The following is an 18,794-nucleotide window of genomic DNA, read 5'->3' as shown; positions in this document are numbered from 1 at the left end:
GATATGATGGTTTTGCTTTGCTTGGGAGGAATTTATTACCTGTGTTTCTTTTCTTTTTCACCGTTTTCTATAACCAATTTTTATTTCCATTCATGAGGCAGAAATTTGGTTGTTACAAATGGTATTTTCCGTTTTATTTTACACTTTTTTTTTTTTGGTTCTTTTAATTTAAAAAACAAATTATAATGCATCGTGTTTGTGCTTGAGTTTTACAGCCTTGTTAATTATATGTAAGTACGTAACTTTATATATAAGGATAAATAATAACATCTTAATGACTTAATATTAATTTTATAATATGTATAATACATACAACAAACAAATTTAAAAAGTTATAATATATAAAATAAATAAATATATCAGTCCAATTTTATTTTAAAACCTGGAAAATGTTTTTAATTGGTTTTGACTCTTAGAATTTGAGACCAATGAACTGGTCCATTTTAGTTCAATTGATTTTTTGATTTATTTTACATTCATAGTAAAAACGATAATGCAGACCAAACTTACTTGTATATAGTAACAGAAAGTGTATAGAACCAAAGTGTGTATAAAAATTGAGTTTATATGATATAATATATCTATTTTATAATAAAAATAATTTTATAAGTTAATGTACAATATCAAATCATGTTAATTAATGAGTTTACTTTTGTAAAATTTCTTTGTTGTTAAAAAATCTTTCAAAATTAAAGCAACAACAATTGATTTTTTCTTGTTTTTACTATTTTAAATACCAGTTTTGTTTTCCTATAAATAAAGTAAAGTTAGTGCTATTGGAAGTGTAGATTCAATGCAATCTATATATGTTTACTTACTTATTTTTGGTCGTCTTTGTAATAGCGTTTTAATAAGAAAAGTTTGGATAATGAATTAAGATGAGATGAAAGTTAAATAAAATATTATTTTAATTTTAAAATTTTAAAAAATTAAATTTTATATTATATTTTATTTAAAAATTTAGAAAAATTATACTAATTAAATGAATTAAAGGTGGGTTATGTTCTAAATAGAAACAATGCCTATAGCTGGACAAATTTAAAAGGAGTGTTTTAAAAAAGTTTTATTTAGGACTAATTTAATTTCAGCGATAATCAGCATAAGTTTTTTAAGATTCCCTCATGTTTTTTTAAACAATAAATTCAAATCTGGAATATAATAAGGAGAAAATGAAAACAGTAATAACAATAATATTAATATATTATAGACACTACTTATTAAAGAAATAATATTAATGTAGACAAAGCTGTTTCCCTTTCTCCGCTTCAGACCAACCAAGTTACCAAATCCAAGAAAACCTGATTTTACGGCCAATTTCTTCTATTTGAATGCTCTGGAGAAAACCCTAACCAAAACCTTTGCCACCCAGACCCTAAAACCTCATTAGCAAATAAATGGCAAGCTTCGATCAAGCTCCACCTGGTGATCCCAAGGTCGGAGAGAAGATTTTCAAGATCAAGTGCGCTCAGTGCCACACCGTCGATAAAGGCGCCGGTCATAGACAAGGTCTCTCTCTCTCTCTCTCTCTCTCTCTCTCGTTCATATTGATATTTTTTTATAATATATATATACACACTATGTATATATGCAGGTATGCTCTTCTGTTTTCAGTTTCTTGAGAACTTGATTTCAATTCTCATTTAACTTTAATTGTTCCTCAATGTTGAGTTTTATTGGCTCACTTCGTTTCTAGGCAGAGAAAATTGTTTTATATGGCTAATAATCATTTAGAATCTCGGTTTTGGTCGAATGCATCGTGGGATTTGGCTAGAATGAAGTGACACGGAGATGTTATCTAAATAATCAAAAGATGGAGGAAGATAAATTTTTGTTTTTTTTTAAGAGTTAAGTCGCTGGTTCGTTGGCTAAGGTTATATAATCTTATTTTTCTGTGGAACACATAATGGTATCAGCATATTATGGTGAAGTAATACTAAGGCATAACCTAAATAATCAGGGAAAGCATAAGTTTTTATGGATTCATTTACGCAAGTCCAATACAAGTCATAGAAATTAGGTTAGGATTCTTTAGATTTTATAGGTAACTCTAAATGGAGTTCTCACGATCTTAACCATTATCTTTAATTAGTGGTTCCCTTCATGCCATTTAACATGTGTCACGTGCAGAGATCTTGTCATTTGATAGCATGATGAGCTTAATATTTCATTATGCTATTACTAGAAAGTTCCAGGGAGGTAACCCAAATGAACCAGCGGTGCACACAGGATAACGCCTAGTTAAGAAACGAAGGGTAGCAAAAACTAGTAAAATCTACAAAAGATGCAAAGTGAGAGTTGTTGTGGACTGTGGTCCACTCATACAAAGGTGAAGCTTTCAGCATGGAAAGTTTGAATTCTGGCAGTGTTCTCTCACAGTCTTTAAACTTGTGGGTGTGGAGCTCCTTGCAAATACTCCACAGTAAGCACAAATGTCCTCCTGATATCTACACCCATGTTTCCACCTGATTACCTCATCGCACCACCATCAACTCCATCACTTGTAGTGATATCACCCATTTTATCCCAGGAAGTTATAAAATTGTTGCCCACAAGGCCCTAGTTACTTCACAGTGAAGCAAAAAGTGCTCAATGTTTTCCCCTACTTCTATTTCACATACAAAACCAATCCATCACCATTATACGCCTTCTTCGGATTATCCATCGTGAGGAACTTTCTTAGAGCCACCATCCATATGAAGAATGCTTGAGGGACCCATCCTCATTTAATCTTTTTCTACATGAGAGTAAATTATAGCTTTTTGTGCAATGTTCTCTGTTTTTTTCGCCTCAGTTCAATAATCATTTGAGCATTTCTTTTCTGCAGGACCCAATTTGAATGGTCTTTTTGGAAGGCAGTCTGGCACAACTCCCGGGTACTCCTATTCCACTTCAAACAAGAACATGGCTGTGATTTGGGAGGAGAAGACATTGTATGAATATTTGCTTAACCCAAAAAAGGTGGGTATGATTTGTGTTTTTCTTCGATTTTATTACTTGCTTGATCATGCCATTTGATCGAAGCAGCAAAGTGGTTCTATGTATAAATTATAATGCATGGTAGGCATGGCATTTTTATATGGGCAATAGCATGTATGCACTCTGTTTAATGGTTTGAAAATTTAGTAAAAGTATTTCAATGTTCTGTTTCTGAGAATTAAAAGTTCGAACTAAAGGGTTCATGTGGGTTTCGAAATGGTATCACATACTCTGGTGATGCGACAGGTATGTATTACTGAAAAAGTGAAGCGATTTGTGTGTTTGAGAACTCCATCTTATGAAATTTAGGCCAGTGCTAACTGATATTTATCTTGGCAATACTATTCTATTTACATTTTCCACAAAACAAGAGAGAATGTAATGCATTATTGTAGTGGACCTGCGTATGTTAAAGTGTTGCTGACAACATCACGCAACTGGCAGTTCATTACAATGAAAGAATCCATTTATACATTTTCTGACTTTGGAACCTTGTGTGTTGAAGTAGGATATATTGTATACTTAAAAAATGTCTAGGTAAACTGTTGCAAAATTGTAATGGAATGTCTATATGTTTTTTGTTAAGTAGTTAGGTTATATGTGTCCGTAGTAAATCGTTTCTTTTAGAAGCTATTTTTAGTCATTGAGAATGGAAATTCTATAAACTATTAGAACAATCTTCTTCAATTGGATGTTGCCAGGGAGCTGTAGTTGTTTGTTGTCTGTGTTTGAAATTTTGTAGGTTATGTGTAGGTCAGTTGTGTCGTCATGTTGGAATGGCAAAAAAGAGCATAAAGATGGAATAGCTCACCATTATGTCTTATGTTACTTTGAGGGAGGAGAATGCTTAAAATTTTTGGGGAAATTGAGTCAGGGGTGTTGAGATTGAATTTTGAAGTCTTTATTACCTATAAAAAGAAAGGATTGAATTATGAAGTCTATATTTGTGATCTCTTTTTACCGTTCAATCAAATAAATATTCATGATTTCTTTCTGATTGGTTCATTGTGGGGTTTCTTCTCTTCATCCTCCCCCTAGTTTTAGATCTTTGTATTATTATTACTACTACTACTAATAAAAAATAAACACCTTCTAATGTACCTCTATTTCGTCCTCTGTAGTTTTATTACTTGATATATGAAAAATGAGTAGCTCTTTCTTGAAATGCTTAAAAAATCTGATTTGTGCAGTACATTCCCGGAACAAAGATGGTATTTCCTGGATTAAAGAAGCCACAGGAGCGTGTAGACCTCATTACTTATCTGAAGGAAGCAACTTCCTGATGTTCTTTTTGCCCTAGGTTACCATGTATATTCTAATGTATTAATATTTGAGGAAGAAATTTTGTGCAGGGTAAATTTATCTGATGTGGCATTTCAGGAGCTATATATGTTTTTTTTTTTTATAAATATAATTAAGATCCAACATGTGGCAGTTGAGTCACTCAACTTGAGTGTTTGGTTGGGTGGGAGAAATGCGTGGGATCTTCGAAATGATAAAAATGCGTACAAGAAAATGTTTAAAACTCAAATACTTGGAAATGAAAGCCGACAAAAAATATTGTCAGGAAACGTAGAAGTTGCAGCAGTTATGAAACGAGAACACCAACTTTAGCACAAAGTGAAGAAAGTAGAGAAAGAAGAGGATGTTACTTAAAATTAAATATTCCATGTCCTTCAATTCTTTTATTGCAAAAATAACTTTTTTATTTTTTATATCTTTGGGTGTCCGGGTCAGCTTACGCGTACCTCGATTAATTTCATGGGATCTTGAAATTAACGGTCAGGTAAATCTCCAATAGCCCTGAGGGGACTCGAACTAGTGACGATTAATAAGTAAACTCAAGGTCTAACCAATTGAGCTATCCCTTAGGGTTGTAAAAATAACTTGATTAAGGTTTAAAAAAGTTCCTTTATCACACCGGTAAAATTAATAAAATTAAGACTTTGAAAAATAAAAATAAAATAATTACGATTTGTAGAGAGACTTGTTTTTGCCACATTAGCAAAATGAGATTCCATATGATATGAGCACTTCACTTTTCTTCGTATTGGTTCTTATTCGAATATTTAATATTATTATGTGGGGCCGTTTCCACTACCCACCGGTCCAATTTTTGACTTTTTTTTTTTTTAAATTTTTTTTATTGTTTGGCCTGTCCGAACGGTTTTAAATTCAACTCTTATCTCCCTCATTATTCGTCCCCCGTCTTTCATTCTCTGTCCAATCAGTTCCACTTCCAGTTCTCATTTTCCAGGTTAGCAATCTTTACTTTTTATGCGGTTCTTGACGCAGTTTTCTTTCTACTTTGTAACTCATGCACGTTTCATTTGGACGGTTGATCGTTTAGTTTCATCTACTACATTTTTCTCACCATCTAATCGGGGATTTACGTGGAAAACTCGTATTCATACAGTTATCTGTGTATTTTTATCCGGCTATGTTTATATTTGTGTGTTTCTATGTATATTTAAAGGTATCATGAAGCTTCTACGATGCAAAATAATATGACGAATTTCCTGTGCGATGGGTTGGGGGTGAAATATGAAGTCGTGTGTGTTTGAATTTGGATTAAATGAGGTCTGCGTTTGGTTGTGCAGATCTGGACTCAGTTAGGAAATATGATTTTTAAGGAATTACTCATTCTTTTTTTTGGGAAGGGATTTTGATTTAGTTGAGATATTTTTGCAATGGACATTGGGCCTATGAATCATAAACTCATTTTTAAGACTGCTCGTATTGATTTTCAAATGGTGAAATTTGAATTGGTAACTTGCGCTTGTGTAAATATGTGGCTCATATGAAGAGGAGAAAAGGAAAACAGATTTCAAATCGTGCACGCATAGGGTTAGAATGCTTATGACATTTCTATGCTCAGTCTTGTATTCTTCACTTCAAAATTGTCTTTGTATGAAATGCATGAAGTGCAATTTGCTTTATTCGGTTTTTCTTTTTAAATACACAGGAAAGATGCTGGAAAAGGTTTTTATTGAAGAAGAGAGGGACTACTCTAAGTCTTCAACTAATAAGGTACTCTTATGCCCGATTATATGTTAAGAGAAGTATGTCAGAAACTTAATGTGTTTTAATGATGTGCATTACTCCTGAAAAGGTAAAATGATTTCTGTTTGTAGTTGTATAGCTTTTTAATTAGCTTTTCTGTAAATTGTCTATCCCACCATAACTTGTATATGTGTTGTATTAAGCAATATATAGGTGTGTTATCTGTGTTTTTGTTCTAATGAGTTGCCTATTCTATCTTGCTAATGATGCTAGTTGTGTATATAGGAAAAAGATACAGCAAACCATGGCCAACATGTGCACAAATTTGATTTTAAATTCCTTATTTCACTTAATATATATCATTAGAATTCCGTTGATGTCAAGATGACATGAGGATAGAATTAATCTTTGGCCTTAATACTGTTAAGTTGCTACACTGAAATACTATCAATAGGCCTGTCATCTTTAAAACATGAAATGTTAAGCAAATTAAAAAGAGATAGTCTATCACACCTCTTGGTGATGCTTGGATTATCCCATATGTGGCCAATCGCTGAAAGCATTAGTACTATACGATGTTTATATTTACTTGTTGCCATTCCTTTCTTTTTCTTTCCTCTTTCTCTGGGGTATTGGAGGAATGTCAAACTATTTTTAGATTACAAAGTAATTCTTTATTGGTGTCCAGTGATATCACTCTAATTGACATTAGTTTTGGGCTTGATGCTTCAAATTCTTCGATTGTTTGTAGAATATCTAATTTATTTTGTTTGTCTGGATTAAGGTTGATCCTGGGAAGCCTGCATCACTGACCTGGCAGCGGATTTTAAACAGTGAGGGAAGAGCCCTTTCGCAGTTCACTCTAAGTTTGAAAGAGATGGTTCAGATGGTTAGTTTGAAAGGGATCCTTAAAATCCCTTGCTTCTTTTATATTATATAATCAAGGCTCAAAGACAAGTAAATTGCTTTGTCAAAAGCCCGAGACCACACATGCTCAGAGACAGATACACACACAAACATATATGTATGTACAAGTTGATTGTGCATGCATGCAGGTTGGCTGGCCAGTATATATATTATGTACACATTTTCCTTCACAATAACATGGACTCACTTATTCCTTTGCATATTTACCTTGGCCCAGCTGATGGAGCAGAATTACACGAAAAAATAAAGAGCATAATTAGGAGTTATTAAGAAAGTAAGGGCAGGTTTGGGGCATAGGATGAGACATAAAATTCTAATCATTACAATTTTCCCAAATTCCCACACAAAATATAATAAACAATTCAACTTTTTCAAATCCCAATTCAACTTTTCCAAATCCCAAAAAAATAATAATATTAAAAAATAATATTTTAAACTTTTATCTAAAACCAAAAATTCTCATCTCACTCCCCAAACCTGTCCTAAGCCGTTAAAGTAGAGAAAGAGCTTTCTTCTTTTCTTTTTTCTTTTTTTTTTCCTTTTTTTTTTTAAATTTTTAAATTTTTAAATTTTTAATTTTAATTTTATAAATATTAAAAAAAACGGAAGTTTGCTAAAATTTGACAAAGCTTTTATAAGCCCAGTGTGAATGCTCTTCAAACATGCACTTAGTTAGAGTTTAGCCATAGTTAAGCATGTAATTAGAGCATCTACATTGAGCTCTCTATAAGTTCTGCTAAAATTTAGTTAACACGTTGTACCTTTCTCTATTTAACTACTCACATTCTCAAATTCTCATACAGCACATTCTATGTTCTTTCTTTATTCTATTAAAATAATATATTTTTTTCTTTTTCTTCATTTTTTTCAACTCATATTTTAAAAAAGAGAAGTGCTATCATCATCTAATATGACATTAAATGATTGAGAAACTATTTAATATTTATTACTTATGATCTAATCATTGGATACTATATATTATAAGAAAATGATGAGAAGATGGTGATTAACGGGACGGTGGATATAATTACTATTAAAAAAAAAAAAAAAACCATTTTTCAACAGCCAGTTGACCATGAGAGCCCCGCCGTTCTCTACAAGCTGCACAATAAGGATTCATGGAAGATGGGTCTTAGTGTATTTATTATGGTTTCTTGGTGAAAAATCTTGTCTTCTACCTTGGTATATGTGCCAACTACATGGTCTCTTTTGTTTTGGTAGGCTCCAATAGGATTTCGTCTGTGGCGCCATGTCCGAGATGAGGAAGCTAAAGGAAATGTAATTTTCATTCTTTTTTTATCTAGGATGTCCGGTTTGTATTGATGTATTGGTTATGGTAAGAAATCCAGGTGATCAAAACTCTCTACTTTTTGCCACTTGAGCATCGTTCTGTTCTTTTTGCAGGGGGTTTTTATAAATCCATTTGCTAAGCGCCTTGTAACATCTTGTCATGGCATTCCCTTAGGTGGTATAGGGTAGGTGTTCAATCTTCATCATTCACAAACCATACTTTTTTACCATATCATGTTACTTAAAAAGCCACATATGCACATGTATATCTTTTTGATATAAGGGGTTCTTCTTCAAAGGTATTGGACAAGGTGCACTGAAGATATATGATTGCTTTTTATTTTTCATATTTTTTTTTTTAGCTTTTAAGCCCATATCACATGTAATTCAGTAATAATATTAGATTATACATCTCCCTAGGTACTTATTACTTGTTTTTGTATTTTTAGTGGAAGATATATTTTTGAACATTATGGATGTTATGTGAAGAAAATGTGTCACCTCATTATTTTGGAATTATCTTTATTGCTTCCTTTCTTTGAGTTTTAGAACATGCTGATCGTTTATCGTATCTTTGCGTTTTATTGTTTTTTGTTGAAAAAAATCCTCAGTGCAGGAAGCATTGGAAGAAGTTACAGAGGTGAGTTTCAGCGCTGGCAACTATTCCCTAGAATATGTGAAGAAAAACCAGTTTTAGCAAATCAGTTTTCGGTAAGTTCAAAGACTGTAATGTTGAGCCATTTTCTTGTTGATGGTGGACCAATGGAAATGCGTAACTTTTTATTTTGAAGTTTACAAGAACATGCATCAATTCCTTTTGTTTTGTAATATCTGGCAAAGTTAATAGTTTGCTATGTAATATAACTTCATAGTTCTTCCACATGCTCAAAGTTTTAAATAACATAAAATTATTTTAATACGGTTTAACATTAGAAACTGTATTCCTGCATTTAGAAAGATAGGCATTGCAGTCTTTGCAAATTTGTCTCCGTGTCAAAATGCACCATCATGGCTGTCTTCCCAGTTGGGGTGATATGTAGAGCCATTGCCCTATCTGGTCTATTTATCCTAAAACAGCAATTACCTGACACGGAGACAAATGGGTTAGAGTTTATATCATAAAGCACCTACTATGAGATATGGGTTAGAGTTTTTCTTTTGAAACTACTTCATTTTTTCTTTGTTTCTTGCCTAAACAAGGTGTCGTTTTGATAGCTAGAGAGAATGAGGCAAGATCGTAAGAGCTCGACCCTAGGATGGCTTGCTTCTCGCTTCGTGTATTACTATGTAAAATTACAAAATTGCGCACCATTATTTATGATACTCTTAACACAAGGGCAATAAATAGAGATTTTAATATTTCCTATGTTTGGAATTTGGTTCATGATATAGTTCTGACATCATGGTTATATGAAATTAATTTTGCAGATTTGGTCCTAGTTCAATTAATATTAAAAAAAAAAAAAACAAGAAAGAAAGTATCAGTACTTGTTATTTGAAATTTACACAGTGAAAAAAGATGTATCATAGATGGAAGGTAATGGTCAAAGATGTCCAATATTTTATCTGAAGATGCTGGGAGCCTTTCGTGAAAAGCTCATTGAAGTAGCCTTTAAACTTTCAAATAATCTTGGCAGTAGACGAATCATCTGATTGAAATAAGATATGGAACTTTCATTATTGTTACTATTTGTTCCTTGATTTTTTTTTATTGAGTTCTATATACTAACTTCAGAACACAACTCATGCAGGTATTTATTTCGCGCTCAAATGGTGAAAAATATTCTACAGTACTGTGCCCAAGGAGCCCCGAGCTGCTTGAGTAAGCAATTATTTGCTACACCATTGATTTATGATTGAAAATGAAGGCTTCATGAGTTCTTAAGAGCTTTGGTTTCATTTTCGTATGAACTTTGATAGCAAGACAAAAGAAAGGGGTGAAAAACTTTTGTGAAATACGTAATTTGAATGCTAAGATTGCAAAAAAGAAAGAAAGAAGGTGACAGTGGCACAATATTGATTATAGAATCTTAACAAACGAGACACATTTTAACTTTTTGTGCAATGTCTCAAGTTTGATAGTTAGGTATTGCAAATGGGTATCAATTTGGGGGTTCAAGCTATATTTGCCCCTATAGAACTCTAGAGAAAATAACTCACTGAATACTATGTCATAAACAGAGAAAATGCAGTTTCAGGGATGGGATCTTGGGACTGGAATCTGAATGGACATAACTCTACATATCATGCTCTATTCCCGAGGGCTTGGACTGTATATGAGGGTAAATCTACATAGTTGGCATCTACAATGATTTTCATTATGAAAGGTTCGTATTATAACTGGGTTGCCTTTTGCTCATTAAATGCAGGTGAACCTGACCCAGAACTTAGAATAGTTTCTCGTCAAATCTCACCTGTTATCCCCCATAATTACAAGGAGAGCAGCTTCCCTGTCTCAGTTTTTACTTTCACGGTAGGAAATGATCTCTTAGGTACTTGTTTCTGACATCTGACACTGTTAACCACAGTATTAAGTAGCGACTTTAAATGTCTTCAGCTGTACAATTCTGGAAAGACTGCTGCAGATGTCACCTTGCTTTTCACATGGGCAGTAAGTCATTTTTTCATGTTAGTCATGGAGAATTTGTCCTTGTTCTGTTATTTTGTTAGTTATATATTTTTAAAATTGTTAGTTATATATTTTTAAAGTTGTCCTTGTTTGGATGTGCTAAGTATAATATTGTATAGATTTGAGAAAAGAAAAAGACATGTTGGAATCCATTAGAACTAAAGGGAATTTTTTCTGAATGCCATTCAGAATTCTGTCGGTGGTCTATCTGGATTTTCTGGTCAGCACTGCAATTCAAAAATCATGTAAGAAAATTTTAATTAGCTTGAACCTTTACTTGATACATTTCAATTTTTCTCATTGATTTCTTATATGTATGCATGTGCATGTCTGTATTTTGTGTCTGAGCGTGTCCTTGCGTGAAGATTGCCATATATTTTGTAGCATGCCTGTGATTTATGCTGACCTAAAAGATCATCTATTCTGATAGGATGAAGGATGGTGTGCACAGTGTACTTCTGCACCACAAGTAAGTTCCTTTCCTTAAAATAGATGAAAAAAGGGGAAAAAAAAAAGCAACGAAAAGTTCTGTCTTTGATTCAATCAGTTCAATCTTTATATGGTTTTTTTTGGATACCCTACATGTAAAACTCCTCACATGCCACTACAGTACTGCAAATGGACTACCCCCTCTGACCTTTGCAGTTGCAGCAGAGGAGACTGATGGAGTTCATGTCTCTGAGTGCCCTTGCTTTGTGATATCAGGTAACTCCCAGGGTATCTCAGCAAAAGACATGTGGCAGGAAATAAAGGAGGTTGGTAAACTATTTGCCATGTTTTTCGTGTGCATTTCAAACTAATGATTTTGGTTTCATCTGCGTGAGACCTGATTAATTAATGCTTCCTGGCTTTTCTTGGCAACAGACTGTTTATTCCTACACATAGTTTTAAGGAAAACACTATAGACACAAAGGGATCCCACACACTGATATGGCACACTACTAATATGTCACGTGTCTTTTTTTCCCTCTCTCTCTTTTTCTCACTTCTCCCCGACGTCTCCCCCTTCCTCTCTTTGTTTTTTTTTTTCCTTCACTCCCCCATGCCGCCACCCATGCCGTCTCTCCGTGCCAGCCATGGTGGTCGGGGACCACCTCATGGTGGGTAGAAGACGTTGGCGGTCAAAGTGGCACCGTCGGCATGTAGCACCCATAATAAGGTTACCGAGAGAGGGAGACGCTGCTCGGGGAGAAGGAAGAGAGAGAAGGGCTCTGGTGGCTGGGAGAGAAGCTTACATTGACGAGGGGCTGGGTGTGGTGGTGCAGTTGGGCTGCGTCGGCCGCGTTGGTAGCGGTGAGGGAGAAACCATGTGAGAAGGGGCTCTATTTCGGGAGGAGGAGAGGGAGGGGCTGCACTGAGGGGGGCTGGGTCTGGTCGGAGGTCATCAGTGAGGGGGAACGGCCACTAGTGGTGGCTGGCGATGAGCTGCGATGGCATTGCTATGGTTGGGAGAGAGAGTCAGGGTGAGGGGATGGGGCGCACGGAGAGAGGAGAGGGGGAAAGTGGGGGCCTCGGAAAAATGGACACATGGTACACTGATAGTGTGCCACATTTGTGTGTGGGATCTCTTTGTGGGATCCTTTTGTATCTCTAGCAGCTCCCTAGTTTTAATTTACCTGCGCTGTTTATTTTATTTCTGCCTTCAAAAAAAAAATCTGAAATTTTCATGAGTTGAAAAAGAATCACTTATTTGGATGAAATTTTTATTCAGATCTTACAATTGGGTTTATAGATTAGAAAGTTTATGCTCCAAAATTATGCCTCAGGCATCATGATATTCTCAGAATTTGTTTTTCAAATTGTGTCAGCCCAATTGTCAGAATGTCAATAAGTATATCTTAACAGCCCAAAATCATTCCTTCCAATTGCAATTTTCAATACTGGCCATTGATGGTTATATCTTAACACAGAGTTCACATTGCAACATTTTGGTTATTGGAAGGAATAATGTGTCAATTTGGTAACTTAGGGTGCACATTATAAACTCCTATTAGTGATGGGGTGGAAAGCATATTTTTCTATTTTCAGTATTAATGTTCTTTTGCCTCTATTGTTCCTTTGCTTTATTTATGTAAGATTTTCAATTTTAGGGGGATTTTTATATTTCAAGGGCTCTGTCCTAAGTGGTATTTCTGCCATTTTCATGTTTAGTTTATCCGTACTGATAAATTGATGTTTATTGTCCTTTCTAATAGTTTGGATCCTTTGACTGCCTCAATTTCTCTGAGCCATCAGTGCCTTCAGCAACAGGATCATCTGTTGGGGCAGCCATTGCTGCTTCTGTTACAATTCCATCTAATGCAGTACGTTCTGCTACATTCTCGCTGGCGTGGGACTGCCCTGAAGTAAATTTTTTGAGTGGAAAATCTTATTACCGGTGGGTGGACCAGATTCTTGTGTGAGAAATATCACAAATTGAAACCTATCTATATGCTGAAATTTTTTATCAACAGGCGTTACACTAAGTTCTATGGCACTCAAGGTGATGCTGCTGCAAAGATTGCACATGATGCCATTCTTGGTGAGGTTCAAGTACAAGTGTGTACTCTTTCTGTTGATAATCTGTTTCAACCCTATAAATGTGGAGTCGACCGAAAATTTGAGATTAAGACTAATACTTATCATTCATATGTTTTAAGTTGGGCCATAAACTTTACCTATCAAAAAAAAAGTTGGGCCATAAACTCTTTTGTTGACCTACACAAGATTATTGATGCGTGGGAGTGTTAATATGCAGTAAGTTGTTAGGTCATACTTGTTATACCTGTTTTTCTTCCGTCAATGCCCAATATTTTGGTTTATTTCTTTCTGAACGTAGAGCATGGCCATTGGGAGTCCCGGATAGAAGCATGGCAAAGACCTATTCTTGAAGACAAGCGACTTCCTGAATGGTGAGTTTAGATGTGCTATTTTATTTATTTTTTAATGGGAAAACTAGATTTATAAAATTATAAAGTACAATACCAAGGGGTGGGAAACCCCAACAAAAATTACAGAGCAGAGAACGAGTTTAGATGTGTTATCTGCTTGTTGCATGTGAAGTCAGATTCTAACCTATTCTGAAGGCTCTTTACAGGTATCCCATTACTCTCTTTAATGAGCTCTATTATCTAAATTCAGGGGGTACAATTTGGACAGGTATTTTTCAAGCTTTGGATCTATTCTTGTGCTTGTTGACTTAACTTGGTATACATGAGTTGTTTTTTTTTTTTTTTCCCTTCATGCTTTTGCAGATGGATCACCCCCGACACATAGTTTAGTGAGCATTGCCAAAAGGAAGTTTTCCCTTGACAGGTCCAGTTCAGGTCTGAAGGACATTATTGATGTACCCCATCAAAATGATACTGCTGCTGATATTCTTGAAAGGATGACTTTAATACTAGAGCAAATTCACACCAAAATTTCATCAAATTCTGCATTTGGAACAAATCTGCTTCAAAAAGGAGAAGAAAACATTGGGCAATTCCTTTATCTTGAAGGGATTGAATATCACATGTGGAACACCTACGATGTTCATTTCTACTCATCTTTTGCACTAGTCATGCTATTTCCAAAACTCGAACTTAGCATCCAAAGGGACTTTGCAGCGGCAGTAATGATGCATGATCCCAATAAGATTAAACTTTTACATGATGGACAGTGGGTCCCAAGAAAGGTTCTAGGAGCTGTTCCTCATGATATTGGAATAAATGATCCATGGTTTGAAGTAAATGCTTACAACCTTTATAACACTGATAGGTGGAAGGACTTGAATCCAAAATTTGTTCTCCAAGTTTACAGGGATGTGGTTGCTACAGGTGATAAGAAGTTTGCAGAAGCTGTTTGGCCATCTGTGTATGTCGCAATGGCTTATATGGACCAATTTGACAAGGACAGAGATGGGATGATTGAGAATGAAGGCTTCCCTGATCAAACTTATGATACGTGGTCTGCATCTGGTGTGAGTGCATATAGTGGTGGGTTGTGGGTGGCAGCCTTGCAGGCTGCATCAGCCATGGCACATGAAGTAGGTGATAAGGGTTCTGAAGATTACTTTTGGTTTAAGTTTCAGAAAGCAAAAGGTGTGTATGAGAAACTATGGAATGGTTCTTACTTTAATTATGACAGCAGTGGAGGAAGTTCAAGTTCATCTATTCAAGCTGATCAATTGGCTGGACAATGGTACGTTGTAACTGGAGCAACTTTTTAGAGTTTTTTGGCATATCATATTCTTTAAGAATCCATTCAGACGGGTTCTTTTTAATTTATTCATATATGTCTATATCTGTATGTGCGCGCATTTGTGTAAGTATGCTTGCATTTGTATCTGGTTTTGGATTTGTAAGGAAGAAAATTTGCTTTGATTTTTCTTACCCAAGGTCAGGGAAATATCTTCAACATATATACTAAACGGCTTCTAGAATCAATTGTTCCTGTAGTAGTGTGTTTGCATGTTCGACAATTTCTGAATATACTAAAGCCTGTATTATATTATTGTACGCTGGTGCTCATAATTGTAGTTTTTGTATTTTAAACAAATGTAATGGGAGGGCTCTGGGTCCTGCCTGTGGAATCCTAATTTTTTCCCTACTTTACCACACAATGGCGGTGGACTAAAGTTTCTGGGTATTCACTTTTAGGTATTGTAGAGCATGTGATCTTTTACCAGTTGTTGATCAAGACAAGGCCAGAAGTGCACTGCAAAAGGTCTATAATTACAATGTCTTAAAGGTGAAGGATGGAAGGAGGGGGGCTGTCAACGGGATGCTACCTGATGGAAAGGTCGACTTGTCTTCCATGCAATCGAGAGAAATATGGGCTGGAGTCACGTATGCTGTTGCTGCAACAATGATCCACGAAGATATGTTTGATATGGCATATCAGACTGCAGGTGGAGTCTATGAAGCTGCATGGTCCGAGGAAGGACTTGGGTGAGTTGGCTTTTCTTTTTCATTTTCTTCCAGAATTTGTTTATTTTATTAACTTGATGAACTCAATATAATCATTACATGATAAATAAGAAATCAAAACAGATAATAAAGCTGGTCACATTTTACTGAAGAGAACTTCCTCTCGTTCCATTTTCTTTTTTCCATTGAACTAGTTTTCCTATTTTTTCTTTTTAAGGATGTTGATTGGTTTGCCCTATTATCCTTGACCCATTCCCCCCCACCCCACAAACCTAAAAAATATATATAATTGTCAGTCTTGTGCAAAATTTAACGCAAATCTTGGCCCTGTTAGCGGAATCAATACCTTTTCTGAAATGCAACGCAGAACAAGATATTCACTAGGTCATTCAAGGCAAACATTCCTCACTGATAATAAGTTAATAGCGTCATATTTTTGGGTTCTTTTAATTGTTGATGATTTCAGCATAGATTTCCTTGTAGCTTTTTAACGTGTACCCATTCTGTCAACAGTTATTCCTTTCAGACACCTGAAGGTTGGACGACTGAGGAGCAATACAGATCCATATGTTACATGCGGCCTTTGGCCATATGGGCGATGCAGTGGGCGTTAACGAGACCAACAATTATGGAGCCGGAGATGAAAGCAGATGTGAAAGAAGATTCTCTGTTTAGGGCGCATTCTGGATTCTCGAGAGTTTCTCGACTTTTAAAGTTACCCGAAGAGAGAACGCGTAGAGGTCTTGTACAGGCTGTATATGAATACACTAGGAAGAGGATTGGGATGTAACTGGTACAGCTTCTGCCGCTGGCTCCAAGTCTTTAATTTTATTTTTATTTTTATTTTTAAAGATTAAAAAAAAAAATTGAGAAGCAGTGAAGCACCCTTCTCATTCAAACAACAGTAGAGGGTTCTATTGTTGTATTTTTATTTTTTATTTTTCCTAATTTGTGTATCCCAAACAAATAGAAAAGACAAACATTTGTGAATAAACAACAGAATAATGTAGTGTCCTCAAACATATCTTCACGAGGGACAAAAACAAGTGCTTGTCTGGTCTTGACTGGTGAATCAATCGTCACCGCCATTTGGTACCCACGTTCAAAATCTCTAATACGAGAGATCGCCATTACCGACCAACCTTTTCTTTATTATTTATGTTCCCAAATAAACTCAGCTCCCTCCTTTTTCTCCCCAAATCACTTTCATACTCTCACTCACCTCTCTCCTCTCTCCCACCCCGCCCTTCCCTCTTGCAAACCAAGCAAGCCCACGCTCGCATCATCGTCCACGGCCTTGCCTCCGATGTCGTCCTCCTTGGTCACCTTCTCTCCTTTCTTGCTCTTGCCCCATCGTCCTCATTGGAGTATTCCCTCTCCGTTTATCGGACACTCAGTTACCCAAGCGTTTTCGCCTCTAACAACATGATCCGGTGCTTCGCCAAGAGCGACTCGCCTCGTGGATCAGTTGTGCTATACTCGTCTATGCGGCAAGGAAATGTGGCACTACCCAATTCCCATACTTTTACGTTTGTTCTGCAAGCTTGTAGCAAGGCTTTGGCTATACATGAAGGGACTCAAGTTCACAGCCATGTGGTGAAATTGGGTTTTGGTGTGGATGTTTTTATTTCGAATGCGTTGATTCACTTGTATTCTGCTTGCTGTCGAATGGAATGTTCGAAACGGGTATTCCAGGAGAATATCCATCATCGAGATGTAGTCTCTTGGAATTCAATACTGGCCGGGTTGGTAAGAGATGGGCAGATTGGTGTTGCAGAGACAATGTTTGGCAAAATGCCGGAGAGAGATGCTATCTCTTGGAGTACGATGATTATGGGTTATGTGCAGAACGGACAGTTGGAAGAAGGGTTGGAGTGCTTTAAAGAGATGAGAGAGAGGGGGTTGAAGCCGAATGAGGCCATATTGGTCACGGTGCTTTCGGCATCAGCCCAGATGGGTCTGCTAGAACATGGTAGATTAGTTCATTCCATCATAAATTCGTTGAATTTCCGGATGACAACTTCGCTTGGTACAGCGCTAGTTGACATGTATGCAAAATGCGGATGCATTGAACAGTCTAAACTCTTGTTCAACAGTATGCACCAGCGAGATATTTCGTCATGGAATGTCATGATTTGTGGGCTGGCCTCACATGGACTTGGAAAGGAAGCTCTTGCACATTTTGAAACGTTCGTGAAGGAGGGCTTCCGTCCTGTGAATGTGACTTTCATTGGGGTCTTGAATGCCTGTAGTAGAGCAGGTTTGGTCAGAGAGGGCAGACATTATTTTAAGTTAATGACAGAAAATTATGACATTGAGCCGGAGATGGAGCACTATGGGTGCATGGTTGATCTTTTGGGCCGTGCTGGATTTATCAATGAAGCTGTTGACCTGATTGAAAAGATGCCAGCTCCACCAGATCCAGTATTGTGGGCAACATTGCTTGGTGCTTGTAAGATTCATGGATTAGTGGAACTGGGTGAAATGATTGGAAACAAGTTGATACACTTGGACCCAAACCATGATGGGCATTATGTACAATTAGCCAGCATATATGCCAAATCAAGGAAATGGGAAGACGTGGTTCGAGTTCGGAGACTGATGTTTAAGCAAAACACTAATAAAATTGCAGGTTGGAGCTTGATAGAAGCAGAGGGGAGAGTTCATCAATTTGTTGCAGGGGATAGAAAGCACGAGCGTTCTTCAGAGATTTACAAAATGCTTGAAACGATTGGGAGACGAATATCAGAAGCTGGTTACACACCAAACATTTCATCCGTATTGCATGACATAGGAGAAGAAGAAAAAGAGAACGTAATTAAAGAGCATAGCGAGAGGCTGGCAATTGCTTATGGTATGTTAGTGACAGGGGTTGGGGATTGCATACGAATAGTGAAGAATTTGAGGGTTTGTGAGGATTGTCATGAGGTGAGCAAGATGATCTCCCAGGTGTTTGAGAGAGAGATTGTTGTGAGAGATGGGAGCAGATTTCATCATTTTAAAGAGGGAAAATGTTCTTGCCATGATTTTTGGTAAACCATGCTTAACTATAAAGTGTTGGAAGATCTTTGTGATTTTAA

General features: G+C 36.1%; 3 protein-coding genes across 7 annotated transcripts; all 3 read left to right on the top strand.

Moving 5' to 3' along the window:
- The first annotated feature begins 1,242 nt into the window (after nucleotides 1-1,242).
- On the top strand, nucleotides 1,243-4,362 carry LOC122308806 (cytochrome c-like). The gene is made up of 3 exons (XM_043122037.1): nucleotides 1,243-1,506; nucleotides 2,825-2,958; nucleotides 4,167-4,362. The coding sequence occupies exons 1-3, from the start codon at nucleotides 1,395-1,397 to the stop codon at nucleotides 4,257-4,259; spliced, it is 339 nt and encodes a 112-aa protein (XP_042977971.1). The 5' UTR covers nucleotides 1,243-1,394; the 3' UTR covers nucleotides 4,260-4,362.
- A 774-nt stretch (nucleotides 4,363-5,136) lies between these two features.
- Nucleotides 5,137-16,734, top strand: LOC122308804 (non-lysosomal glucosylceramidase). Of its 5 annotated transcripts, none has more exons than XM_043122030.1 (20): nucleotides 5,137-5,233; nucleotides 5,942-6,006; nucleotides 6,764-6,868; nucleotides 8,128-8,184; nucleotides 8,311-8,381; nucleotides 8,808-8,907; nucleotides 9,948-10,018; nucleotides 10,378-10,478; nucleotides 10,566-10,669; nucleotides 10,754-10,807; nucleotides 11,015-11,070; nucleotides 11,256-11,294; nucleotides 11,436-11,580; nucleotides 13,021-13,202; nucleotides 13,279-13,346; nucleotides 13,644-13,716; nucleotides 13,902-13,963; nucleotides 14,059-14,986; nucleotides 15,445-15,735; nucleotides 16,228-16,734. In XM_043122030.1, the coding sequence occupies exons 2-20, from the start codon at nucleotides 5,947-5,949 to the stop codon at nucleotides 16,502-16,504; spliced, it is 2,844 nt and encodes a 947-aa protein (XP_042977964.1). In that variant the 5' UTR covers nucleotides 5,137-5,233; nucleotides 5,942-5,946; the 3' UTR covers nucleotides 16,505-16,734. The 5 variants fall into 5 exon arrangements, with proteins under 5 accessions (XP_042977964.1, XP_042977966.1, XP_042977965.1 ...); XM_043122032.1 differs by lacking the exon at nucleotides 13,902-13,963 and adding an exon at nucleotides 13,891-13,901 and having other exon boundaries at nucleotides 5,138-5,233; XM_043122031.1 differs by lacking the exon at nucleotides 5,137-5,233 and adding an exon at nucleotides 5,344-5,823.
- Nucleotides 16,735-16,872: 138 nt separating this feature from the next.
- On the top strand, nucleotides 16,873-18,794 carry LOC122308805 (pentatricopeptide repeat-containing protein At5g66520-like). Its single transcript, XM_043122036.1, has one exon. It carries the CDS (start codon nucleotides 16,873-16,875, stop codon nucleotides 18,748-18,750), a length of 1,878 nt encoding a protein of 625 aa, XP_042977970.1. The 3' UTR covers nucleotides 18,751-18,794.

Source organism: Carya illinoinensis, chromosome 5 (assembly GCF_018687715.1).
Source record: "Carya illinoinensis cultivar Pawnee chromosome 5, C.illinoinensisPawnee_v1, whole genome shotgun sequence".
Lineage (NCBI taxonomy): Eukaryota > Viridiplantae > Streptophyta > Magnoliopsida > Fagales > Juglandaceae > Carya > Carya illinoinensis.
This window is presented reverse-complemented; position numbering and strand designations above follow the sequence as displayed.

What these genes read in the sequence shown, in the direction of transcription:
- LOC122308806 (XM_043122037.1), top strand. Translation starts at nt 1,395, where the DNA reads ATGGCAAGCTTCGATCAAGCTCCACCTGGTGATCCCAAGGTCGGAGAG. An exon ending in AGGCGCCGGTCATAGACAAG is followed by an intron (nt 1,507 to 2,824) that starts GTCTCTCTCTCT and finishes TCTTTTCTGCAG; the next exon opens with GACCCAATTTGAATGGTCTT. An exon ending in ATTTGCTTAACCCAAAAAAG is followed by an intron (nt 2,959 to 4,166) that starts GTGGGTATGATT and finishes TGATTTGTGCAG; the next exon opens with TACATTCCCGGAACAAAGAT.
- LOC122308804 (XM_043122030.1), top strand. Translation starts at nt 5,947, where the DNA reads ATGCTGGAAAAGGTTTTTATTGAAGAAGAGAGGGACTACTCTAAGTCT. An exon ending in AGTGGAAAATCTTATTACCG is followed by an intron (nt 13,203 to 13,278) that starts GTGGGTGGACCA and finishes TTTTATCAACAG; the next exon opens with GCGTTACACTAAGTTCTATG. An exon ending in TGGTCCGAGGAAGGACTTGG is followed by an intron (nt 15,736 to 16,227) that starts GTGAGTTGGCTT and finishes TTCTGTCAACAG; the next exon opens with TTATTCCTTTCAGACACCTG.
- LOC122308805 (XM_043122036.1), top strand. Translation starts at nt 16,873, where the DNA reads ATGTTCCCAAATAAACTCAGCTCCCTCCTTTTTCTCCCCAAATCACTT.